This window comes from Chenopodium quinoa, unplaced genomic scaffold (assembly GCF_001683475.1).
Source record: "Chenopodium quinoa cultivar QQ74 unplaced genomic scaffold, ASM168347v1, whole genome shotgun sequence".
NCBI classification, from domain to species: domain Eukaryota; kingdom Viridiplantae; phylum Streptophyta; class Magnoliopsida; order Caryophyllales; family Amaranthaceae; genus Chenopodium; species Chenopodium quinoa.
Genome location: NW_018742987.1, coordinates 2,462,202 through 2,473,654, shown reverse-complemented (window position 1 = coordinate 2,473,654; position 11,453 = coordinate 2,462,202). Strand labels below are relative to the sequence as shown.

At 30.6% G+C, this 11,453-nt stretch overlaps 2 protein-coding genes across 2 annotated transcripts; both read left to right on the top strand.

The window, feature by feature from the left end:
- Positions 1 to 212: 212 nt before the first annotated feature.
- LOC110729752 (transcription factor bHLH118-like) lies at positions 213 to 3,047 on the top strand. The gene is made up of 3 exons (XM_021909536.1): positions 213 to 733; positions 950 to 1,294; positions 2,628 to 3,047. Exons 1-3 carry the CDS (start codon positions 374 to 376, stop codon positions 2,691 to 2,693), a joined length of 771 nt encoding a protein of 256 aa, XP_021765228.1. The 5' UTR covers positions 213 to 373; the 3' UTR covers positions 2,694 to 3,047.
- A 3,575-nt stretch (positions 3,048 to 6,622) lies between these two features.
- LOC110729507 (transcription factor bHLH120-like) lies at positions 6,623 to 8,822 on the top strand. The gene is made up of 3 exons (XM_021909239.1): positions 6,623 to 7,309; positions 7,919 to 8,266; positions 8,757 to 8,822. Exons 1-3 carry the CDS (start codon positions 6,953 to 6,955, stop codon positions 8,820 to 8,822), a joined length of 771 nt encoding a protein of 256 aa, XP_021764931.1. The 5' UTR covers positions 6,623 to 6,952.
- Positions 8,823 to 11,453: the final 2,631 nt, after the last annotated feature.

The window sequence follows — 11,453 nt, the reverse complement described above, 5'->3', positions numbered from 1 at the left end:
TCTTTCCTTAATCATCATGATCTTCCTATATCTTTCCTTGATCATAATACATCATCAAATCATATCATCAGATCAAGCGGCTATTATTAAAAGCGAGCTCATCATAAGAGTGTACGACAACTCTAGGGTAGTCCCACAAAGATTTTTATTCCATCAAATTATGGATTACCCTTAGATTAAATAATGCCCTTTTATTATTTAATTATGTTTTCTTGTCTTAAAATAAATAAATAATTAAAAACTCTTTTAGAAAGAATTATTAAATCTCTACCCTTATTTCTCCCTAATTATTTCTTCTAGTTAGTGTGAAATGATCTTGATTTGATCCGTTTGATTTTCTCTCTCCTAAATTAAGAGAAACAAAGAAAAAATCATGTTCCCTTTCCAACGAAGTTGTGAGCTGTCGTTCAAAATTAGTGATGAGGGGGACCAATTTGAAGAAGAAGATGAGATTATGTTGAATGATAATAATAATGTTTCTGTTGGCCTAGTCAATAATACAACTAGTACTAATCCTGGCCGAGGCCGAGGTAGAGGTGGTCGTGGTCGAGGCCGAGGTCGTAAATCATCATCATTGTTAGCTAGTAGTAGTAATACTAATACTAATACTACTACTAATATTGATGATGATGAAAGAAAGGTTATGCATAGAGAATATGAACGTCAAAGGAGGCAAGAAATGGCTGATCTTTATAATTCCCTTCGTTTAACTCTTCCTTCTGAATCTATTCAGGTTTAATTTCATTTAATTTCTTAGGTTACTTTAATTTTTGATTTATGAATATTGGTGTTTTTTTTCTTTTTTATTGGTTTGTTTAATTTGATGGGTATATATTATTTTTGATTTAGTTTGTAGTTTTTTATTAGGGTTATAATGAGTTTAATTAGAAACATTTGAGGTAATTAATTAGGTTTAATTTAAGGGTTGTTACTAATTATGGAGTTTCAGGGAAAGAGATCAACAAGTGAGCATATAGGGGAAGCTGTAAATTACATACAACACTTGAAAAAGAATGTAAAGGAGCTTGAAGAGAGAAGAGATCAGCTTAAACAATCAGTAGAACAACAAGAATCGACGAGTTCGACTTCTGAATTAGGTGGATCCAGCAACTCATCTGTAACAATTAGACAATCTGTAGTTGGTTTTGAAGTAGAAATTAGTGTTGGATGTGAAGATGAAGACCGATTTTCGCTATCAAGCGCTATACAAGTAATTTTTGATGAAGGACTTGAAGTTGTGAGTTGCACTTCAACCAAGTTCAATGATAGACTAATTCACCATTTGCAATGTCAGGTAAATGTACCTTTGTTTTTTACATGTATATATAGTTGATGTGTGGAGCTTGATTAGTACTATATATCTTGAATTGAAGCTAAGTTGGTTAAAATTTTCGATCTCACTACACCTTAGGGTGTCCAATTGTCCATCTAGACACTCGAGTGTAATTCATATCATAGATAGAGTACACGAAAAAGAGAATGTGAAGGGGTGTAAAATTACATACATTTGGGTGTTATGTAGGATGCCGATTACATTCCCAACATCTAGGATCACAAGATTCTATCTGGTTTGATGTCATTGTCGTTGTTGCTATCATGAAAACATGGTAAAATTAACAGAGATACTACAATACATGGATAATCTAAATTTCATGTGAGGTTTTTATCTTAAAATTAGGCTTTTTTAAAATTATAACCGCCTTTTTCTAATGGTAATTATTCTACCATCCATTTGGTAGGTGGTAATAATTTGTGTTCATTTTGCAAGAAAAGTTCTTTGCCAAGTTGTATCATATTAATGCGTAAAATTCTATTAGCCTTTTTATATGTATTTGGTATTATTGAGGGACATAATAATGGATTTATCTGAAGAAAATCATATATTTGTAGATGTTATACTTCACATATAACATCATTATTGTCTATCAATTCAATCATATGGTCTACAATTTTCATTCTCTTTATATAAGATTATGCTTGTTATTTTAATTAGATCTTCGGTATGATTAGCTAATAGTACGTACGAAATAGCTACTCATGGAGTCTAAGCTAGGATCATGTAAGTATATATGTAGAGCCTTGAGTCAATGAGTCATGCATATTACTCTGTCATCCTCAAGTGTAGATTTGTTATGTTCTTTGATTAACAAGTATGTTGTAACCTGTAAGACCCTATTTATTTTCTATATTAAGGTAGTTTAAGCAGTTTACTTTTGGAAGAGGTTTAATTTCATGCTACTTGGTTCAACCAATTCAGAGAAAAAAGAATATAGATGTACCAGTTTGAACTAACATGTGCATGCATATTTGTTTTGTAAAATGAACTATACATTCAAATGTCACATTTAACTTGATGTATATCATTTTATTGTGAAATAGCAATATTTTTTATGTTATCTTATGGGTAAGGCAACTCACATACTTACATCCGACTCCCTAGCCTATTAAGGCCGTGAGTATATCTCTTTAACGATATTGGGGAAATGTTTATGTTGATATTAATGTTGGTTATCAGATGTTTTATGTGAGTTTTGATAATTTTGTAAATCGAAGGAGAGCAATTTTTATATATACGATACATTTTTGTGATAAAAATTAGTTTGACACACAATTTGTTTATGATGCAGGTAGGAAACACAGCATGCATTGATTTGAATCAACTACAACAGAAATTAAACGACCTCCTTTGCTGATTATATATACTATCATTATTACCTTTATAGTTAATACATAGCTTGTTATGGTGTGACTTGATCCAATTCTAGGTTATTGATGTTTTTGAAATGGAGGGAGTGTGTATGAAACAAGTTACGAAAGTAGACATATATGTTCATTTGATTCTTCATTTATTATGTAGGCAATCAAATGCATTGCTAGAGCAGGAAGGGTGTATGTATGAAACAAGTTACTGAGTGTAGATGAACAATCGATCATTTGGTTGTTCTTCTATTAATTAGGCAATCGAATATTGCTAGAGCAGTGAGGGTGTATGAACAAAGTGTAGTTGTATTCTTGTATATTATAAATGTTTGAGAGAAATTTGTTTATTCTTTAAGGGAAGTAAAATATATAATAGCAAGAAAATTATGATACATTATGCTTGAAAAACTTGTATATTCTAAGATTGTACTGATTTATGTGCATGAAGGTAGCTATATATATAACAAAGCTTTGATAATGTTCCAACTAAAAATCATCTATATATGTGCAAAAGATATACTTAAATGAATTTGATGTAAATATAACCCAAGAGATTTTCATCAATGTTGGAAAAAATTGGCCCTATACTACTTTAAGAATTTCATTATTTCAACCTCATACTTCATAGAAAAAACATAACTTTGTTGTGGTTAGGATGTTTGCTTGATAATTTCAACATTTTAATGATAATGATTTATTTTCTAGCATGTGTCCATATTGAGTTAATTCAACAATCACGTGATCATATCAGTTGTCATAAGGACGTACTCATGCAACGGCCTTATTCAAGTGGTAGATGTAGAGCATTTAACAGCTTCTTTGACCACAAATCAATCAAATAATGTGGTTTATTTAACGATATATAAAACGAATAAGATTTGAAAAGATAATTGTTCCTTAAAAAGGTATATATGATTAGATGTCTAAAACTAACGCAACTATATTATAAATAAGGGTGAATTGTATACAATTTACTTTAATTAAGGCATTTAGGATATATATGTCGTCCTTTTTAATAGACCAATCGATATCAGCGACACCGAGTAGGTAGACTATTTCTTTTAAGAATGATGTCAAAATGAACAAAGTAAAATTTTCATAGGTGTGGCCCAAATAATATTTTGGACATGGTCAGTAAAGCTTACTACTCCCTCAGTTTTTTTTTTTTATATGCATCACTTTCCTTTTATGGGTGTCTTTTTTTTTTATATGCATCACTTTTATATTTGATAAAGTTATACTATATTTTATTATTTCTCTCTCTTACTTTAAAACCCACTCAAATTATTTTATCATTTCTCTCTCTTCTATGTCCTTACTTAAATAATAAAATATCTATTCTCTCTCACATATTTTCTCTTTCATGGTCCTCATCATACTTTTATTATAATAATTTATTCATCCACTCACAATATTATATTTATCTCCTAAAACTATGTGCATTTGCAAGTGATGCATATAAAAAAAACGGAGGGAGTAATATGTAATGAAAAGATGGTAAGACTATTAGCAAAGTGCAATCCAACAGTCTTGGTTTTGGCATATCCCTCATTATACTGCACTGTATAATTTGCTGCCTGCCGCCCTGTCGACTTTCTTGACATTTGACATGGAAAATGTTGTGTGGCAATTAAGTACTAGGGACAATCAAGTAGTTAGATGCATATTGTTGTATAAAATATACTCCGTATTTGTTATTATTGTTATATTTGAACTTTCTATTAGAATATTATTATATTTTAGACCTTACATGTGTATATATGTGCATGTTTTTAATCTTGCAAATCCTGCAATATTTGTGCACGTACGATTGCATGATTGATAAGATGGTTGGGTACCTACTAAGATCAATTCCATTTGTCACATTACTCATTTACTCACATATAATACGAATATCTGATCATTAATTCAGCTTGTATTAAATTATTGGTTGGTTAATATTTTGTGGGAGGTGGTTAATCTCAATCTTCTACATCATTTGTTCTTATAACTCACATATATATATATATATTTAACATTTACATAACCAAGCTAAGTGTACTTGGTGGAAAACTCACCTTATGACTTGGAGGTCACAAGTTTAAGCCCTACAACTACAAAATGTTTGGGACTATGGGGATTCTCTTACCTCCCCACACTGCTCTCAAGCGATGACCTGCAGAGCTGAGCTGGCTAAATCCGTGAGAGATGTCGGTTAAGTATAGTCCTTCATCACAACTTAACTTTTAAGTCCAACCATTTGCATCACTTACATCCTTTTCATTGCTTTCTTTTCTTTCAATTCTTATTTTATGTATATATCAAGAATCACTTACATTGTAGAATGTTGACAAGCAGCTCAATCAAACGTTTTGTATTAACTTTTCTAGTTAATCAAACAATAATATTTTCTTGTCAAGATTTAAATATTTAATAAACTTTATTTAAACATCGTGAATCATACTCTTAAACCTCGATTACAAGCATCAATAAACCTTTTTAAAAGTCTACCCTCGAGATTGACACGAATTAAAAATATTATAATCTACTTTAATTTGTTGAAATAATTTATCACGAGCTTGCTAATTCATTAAACTGTTCATTAATCGGCGAGAAACCAAATCATTAAAGAGGTGCCGCCCATTTATATTAAGCCGATTTAGGTTAAAGAGGTTTTAAAGACATGTGTTAATTAGGAGTACGGTGTGATTGTTTCAGTCAAAACTCAAAAGTATACGATGTGACATTAATTTCAAAGTTATTATATTTCGACTTTGATTAATTTTAAGTTTGTACACTAGATTACTTGTACACAATTACATGACATGATGAAGAAGTGGTTACTACCTCCCAGCTCCGACTTTTTTTTCCCTTTATTTGACTTTTTACGGTTTTTAAGAAGCGTTTTAATTATATATTTTTTTTCAACTATACGCATAAATCTTGTAAAAACTTGATATTATAAATCATATAATGAGACGATTTCGATAAGATTCCCTATGATTATAGTATCATTGTATGTCTGTATGACTGTATCTCAACCACAATTTATGGTCAAAACTTTAAAAGTTTGACCAAATGTATACAATGTAACAAAAAATAAGGGACTAAGGGAGTCCTAAAATAGTGTTTAGTCCAATCTCTATTACTACTTTGTACTACTCCCTCCCTCCCTTAATTAAATGCCTAGTTCTTTTTATTACGTGAGTTTTAAATACTAGAAATAGGCATCTAATAAAGGAATAGAGGGAGCACCTTCATTTCAACACATGGTTTATACTAATTTGGATTTTGGCATTTATTACTAGCTTTGCTTTGACTATTATTGGTGTTATAAAGACACTAGAAACAAAATATAAATATATAATCATTTTCATTGGATTTTGTCTTGATTTTTTTTATTGAATAAGATTATTTGTAAAATACATAATAGAATTATCTTAAAATACATAATTAGAGATATTATTGTGATCATGAAGAGTGAAAAGATAAAGTGTAACCATTTTATGAACACAGATGAATTATTTAAAGACATATTGCAAAATTATAAGTTGTTTGATGTTACTAGTTATTTTGATCAGTACTTTGTATTGCATTAAAATTAATAGTTCCTACTATATGGAACAGTTTATCGTACATATTTTTTTGACGGGAGTTTATTTTAGAACTACATCTATCATTTTCCAAAAGTTAAATGTGTAATGCTCCAATATTAAACAAATGAACATAAAAAGGATATTTTAATAAAAATTTTCATTAAAAGAAACAATTCCTACACCTAAAAATTTCATCCAATAATGCATCAAATCAAATAGATAATAGACAGTCGAGATCTTTCCATAATCATAGTAAATGCAGAATGCTCATTTCCTCATCATCAAATCATAGAAGGGACAGAAAATATTCTAGATCAAAGCATATGTACAAAATCATGGACCCCGCAAAAAGGATACACGCAGCTTCATGTTTACTCCTACGATATACATATACTTATAGGGTTTCGGCTCTAATAATACAATCGTCGTATATTTTATGTAGTGTGACAAATAGGTAGCACAACCTTTCTTCTTATATCTATATATTCTACTTCGTATAAATAAGTGAAGATATATGTTAGATATCACAAGGCCAACGGCTACAATAGTAAAAAAACCACAATCTTCTTGCCTTTTCCTTCAAATCTCCCCAGGAAAAAAATATTTAAATATAGTATTATAAAGTTGTAGATTTTTCTCTCAATTATTTTCACTCAAAAAAAAAAAAAACCATAAAAATGTTTCCTTTCCAAAGATCTGGTGAGCTTTCCTTCCAAACCACTGAATTTGTTGCGGAGGAAGAACAAATAGACGCGGAGAATCAGATTTATTGGTTGGATGGTGCACCGGTGAACATAGGAGATATGAACACAACAAATGTTAGCCTTGGCCCTAATAACAATAGAGGAAGAAGTCGAGGTCGAGGCCGGGGTCGAGGTCGAGTATCCTCTAACAATACTAGTAATAATTGTAATGAGAATAATGATGATGAGCAAAAGAAGGCTATCCACAAAGAAGTTGAGCGACAAAGAAGATTGGAAATGTCTAATCTTTATTCTTCTCTACGCTCTACCCTTCCTCCGGAATATATTAAGGTATTTATCAAATTGATTATTTTTTTTAAAGAAAATAAGCAAATTATATTCAACAAATTAAGTTTTTAGTTTCTATTTTTGAAGTGTAAAATGTTGATTCAAATTATTTTGTTTGGCTTCTGATGTTGAATTAGGGTTTTTGGCTTTTTTTGTTATTTAGGGTTTGTCGGACTTTACTAAAATCATTCCCACCAAAACCTACTTTATTTTGTTGACTTTACTAGTTACAAAAATAAACACATACATATGTATATATAACTAAAAACGGGGGCTAATAATACAGATTAATTGAAGAATTGTGCATTAAATGTAATGTGACAATATATCTGGTAATTTTATAAAATTATAACTCATTATTTGTTTGATATCGATCGAAATTAATCAAAAGTAGAAAATATGCAAATTATTTGGTTATCATTTGATTATATGTGTTCTACTTCACACAAAATTGGCGACTAGGCCTAAATGAAGCTCAACTACCGCTAGTGAATTTTTTTTTTTAAAAATAATTTAATTGAAGAAAGTGGAATTGAATAAAATGGTAACGTAAATTCTTAGAGAGTTTATGATATACGGAGTAATTTATACTTGTATGAAATATAAATTCAGGGAAAGAGGTCTACAAGTGATCACTTAACTGAAGCAGTGAATTACATCAAAGACTTGGAAAAGAACATACAAGAGCTTTCTGATAAGAGAGATCAGCTAAAAGCCGCCCCGGAAAGTCATACTTCAACGTATCAAGTGGGCAGTTCGAGTCATCCAAGAGCATCCCTTGGAAGTGTAGAGATAAGTCCATGCCTAGGCGGGCTCGATATAGACATCAATGCAGGCTATGAAGACCAAAGTTTTACTCTATCAAGTGCTCTCCAAGTTATTTTTGAGGAAGGGCTTAGTGTTACAAGCTGCTCATCAACCAAAGTTAACCAAAGAATAATTCATAAGATAGTATGTGAGGTAAAATGCAACTCTTTTTTTTTCAAGGTAGTATGATTTTACTTCAATTGACTTATTAAAGTAGTTGTGTATAGTAGAGGATTTTCTCAAATTATAACTTGATCATCAAGAGTTGTCTCCGAAATTCCCTAGTATCCAAGTAACTAGAACATCTAGTCAGTAGATAGAATTTTGATCCCTAGTCGTCTAAGGCAAACTATGAGCAGTATATAATGAGACTATATATCATATACTCCGTAGTAACATTTGCAAGATGTTACTCAATGATGTCTTGGCCTACTTCTTAAGATTGAGGGCATGTATACGACATGTTACACAGTTACAGGTTCAATTCCCCCATATACTCAATTGTAACTTGTACTATCCTTGTGGCTCATTCACACTTAAATAACTATTTGTTAGATGTTATATAATGTATGTTAATTAGAGTATGGTAATTATGAAGTATATATTTATCAATGATGCTAATAATTTTGTTGCAATATTGTAGGTGACAGACGTAACATGCATAGATTTCCAGCGGCTTCATCAGAGATTGGTCAATCTAGTTTCCTAAGCAAATAATCGGTCTTATTACCTTGCATTATCGTGTGTTGCTTCACCTTCATCCAGGTTTTGCATTCTTTATTTTACCACTTGATCTTTTTGATGTTACACTGCCTGAATTCTCACTGGAGAGAACTTCTAGTCAGTACTTAAGCTAGAGTGTGATCTTATATATATTGATATAATGATATGTTTTGGAGAAATGTATGGTTAATCTTTTTAGCCATTGGAGGTGGATAAAAAATCCGATATAGGTGAACAGAAAATGTAGTGGCTGTGGTAGTTTTTTGAACGGATACATATGGTTGTATCTTGTATCTCATATATATAAGTACGGGGATTTATGTTTATGGTGGTACTTTGGATAATCGTGGTGTTATGCACTCGTACGTACCTTGTATATGTAGTAGTGTTCGTAAATGTATGTGATATTAGATGAGAGGTAAAATATATATATGGTACTAGCTCTTGGAGAGTTATCTGCCATTATTGCTAGCTTGTATATCTAGTAGTGCAGCTTGTGTCATATGTTTTTTGAGCTTGCTTAGGGTATTAATCATTTGATTGTAATTTTGATGTACATTTTTTGTTTAATTCAATCATAATACTTATCCAACAATGATTCATATATATAATTAATATAAATATGCAACATCTGCATATAAACGATAGTATGTTATGTAGTACAACAAGTTATTAGCTGATACTTCATTTATATATATGTAACATTTACTTCAATGCTAGTGTTTGGTGTAACATTTACATTTCTCCCGAGTGCATGCATCAATTTATCATATACTTAATACAATATACTACGAACTTACGAAGTATATTATAATGTTGTACAAATGTATAATATAAATGTATGTGGCATTTTCTTTATTATTACAATATATGATTCTAACTTTTTATATACGTAGTATATAAGTATCCTATCAACTTTTTCCTTCATCATAGTTTATACGAGTAACCATAATCCATATGTATAAGTTCAAAGAACATGATTAGCATACAATCATGTTTTGATTTTGCTGATTAATTTAGATGCCTTTATATCTTACTTTTAGACTAAATAACAAAAAAGAGTACTTTGTTTTTAAGGTAATGTTGTTTCTAAACCATGCATAAAAGAGATGTCACAAAACAATGTACCCTTATTAGTTTTTTTATTCTATATGACACTATGATTAATCATTGATTAATTCCATTGGATGTCCTTACTATTTGTTTATAAGTGTGTGTTGCTAACAAATCATGGGATTCGATTTATACGATATTGATCCTCGTTCTAAATCAAATATAATATTATAAACACAAGTATGAAACAGCGGGTGTAATTAACAAATATGCAACCATGGGAAGAGGATCAAAGAAGATTTTTTCCAGAAAATAGGATGACAAAATCTTGATAATGGTTTAGTTGGGTATCTTTAAAAGATTTTAATACCTCATTTGATGCTTTATTAGTTGTAATGATTATTGGAAGATGTGTTATTTTAAGTGAAATATGATAATTGAAAGATAGAAATTTCGATTTTCTTCTCAATATACTATTTAAAATTATTTATACATCTATCATGGATGGTGTACGTATACAATAAAATTAAATTTGGACCTTTATTTTTAATACATCTATCATGAATTGTGAATGCAATAAAATTAGCTTTTGATATGTATTTTACAACTACTAGGATATTCTTTACAAAAGTATATAATTGGTTGCTAATGAATAAATCATATAAATGGGTAAATAAAATTATGTGCGTTATTACACATTTAATATGACTATCAGATTAGCTCAACATTTTATGGGTGTATGTGTTACAACTCACAAGGTAGTCGAAAAAGTTACGTGGCGAACCCGAGTTATCAACTCCATAACACAAAAATGTTGTAACATTTCCAAAGTATGGGTGCAATTCAGTGAATAAAACACCTAAAGAGTAAAAGTACTTGACACAACTAAGCCCACTATAGTCAAGCTGATTATGCACATTTGAAGCCCATCAAATACAACAACATAATTTCAAACAAAGATGTTGGTTTGGGCATAATATCAAACAAGTACATACCTCTCCAATTCTTCAAATAGCTACATAAATTACCAATAAACAGATTGGTGCTTAAGACTATTGTTATGGAAAACTCATTTCTCCAACACAGCAGTACATTAGTACTAGTAGTACAAGATTCTAGAAGAAAGATCACTAATATTTATGGAAAGTGCTCTTAGAGTACATTAGACTTCTTTGCATCTCAAGTGTATGCTCAATGTTCATTTTATGCCAATAGCAGCATGAATATAATCAATCCGTGCAATCAAGCAATTATTCGTACAACAATATAATGCTTGACACACCAACTTAAACTCATATTTCGACGTTGTATGATTAGTGGCTCTATGCAAGTGCTGCTGTTTCTCTACACTCTATGGTGCGTCATTACAGGAGTAGACACTTATATGCAAGTGCTGCTGTTTAACAATGCCTTAAGAAGAGAATGATATTTTTGTTTTACTTAACACAATTGATGATAATAGGTTGTAAATGAAAGGAAACAATGATTATGTGCTAACTCATGACTAGTGTCTAGATCAATTTGTTTGCAACGAGTACTCCGTACTATTTATTACGGATCGGAG

What these genes read in the sequence shown, in the direction of transcription:
- LOC110729752 (XM_021909536.1), top strand. Translation starts at nt 374, where the DNA reads ATGTTCCCTTTCCAACGAAGTTGTGAGCTGTCGTTCAAAATTAGTGAT. An exon ending in TTCCTTCTGAATCTATTCAG is followed by an intron (nt 734 to 949) that starts GTTTAATTTCAT and finishes ATGGAGTTTCAG; the next exon opens with GGAAAGAGATCAACAAGTGA. An exon ending in TTCACCATTTGCAATGTCAG is followed by an intron (nt 1,295 to 2,627) that starts GTAAATGTACCT and finishes TTTATGATGCAG; the next exon opens with GTAGGAAACACAGCATGCAT.
- LOC110729507 (XM_021909239.1), top strand. Translation starts at nt 6,953, where the DNA reads ATGTTTCCTTTCCAAAGATCTGGTGAGCTTTCCTTCCAAACCACTGAA. An exon ending in TTCCTCCGGAATATATTAAG is followed by an intron (nt 7,310 to 7,918) that starts GTATTTATCAAA and finishes ATATAAATTCAG; the next exon opens with GGAAAGAGGTCTACAAGTGA. An exon ending in TTCATAAGATAGTATGTGAG is followed by an intron (nt 8,267 to 8,756) that starts GTAAAATGCAAC and finishes GCAATATTGTAG; the next exon opens with GTGACAGACGTAACATGCAT.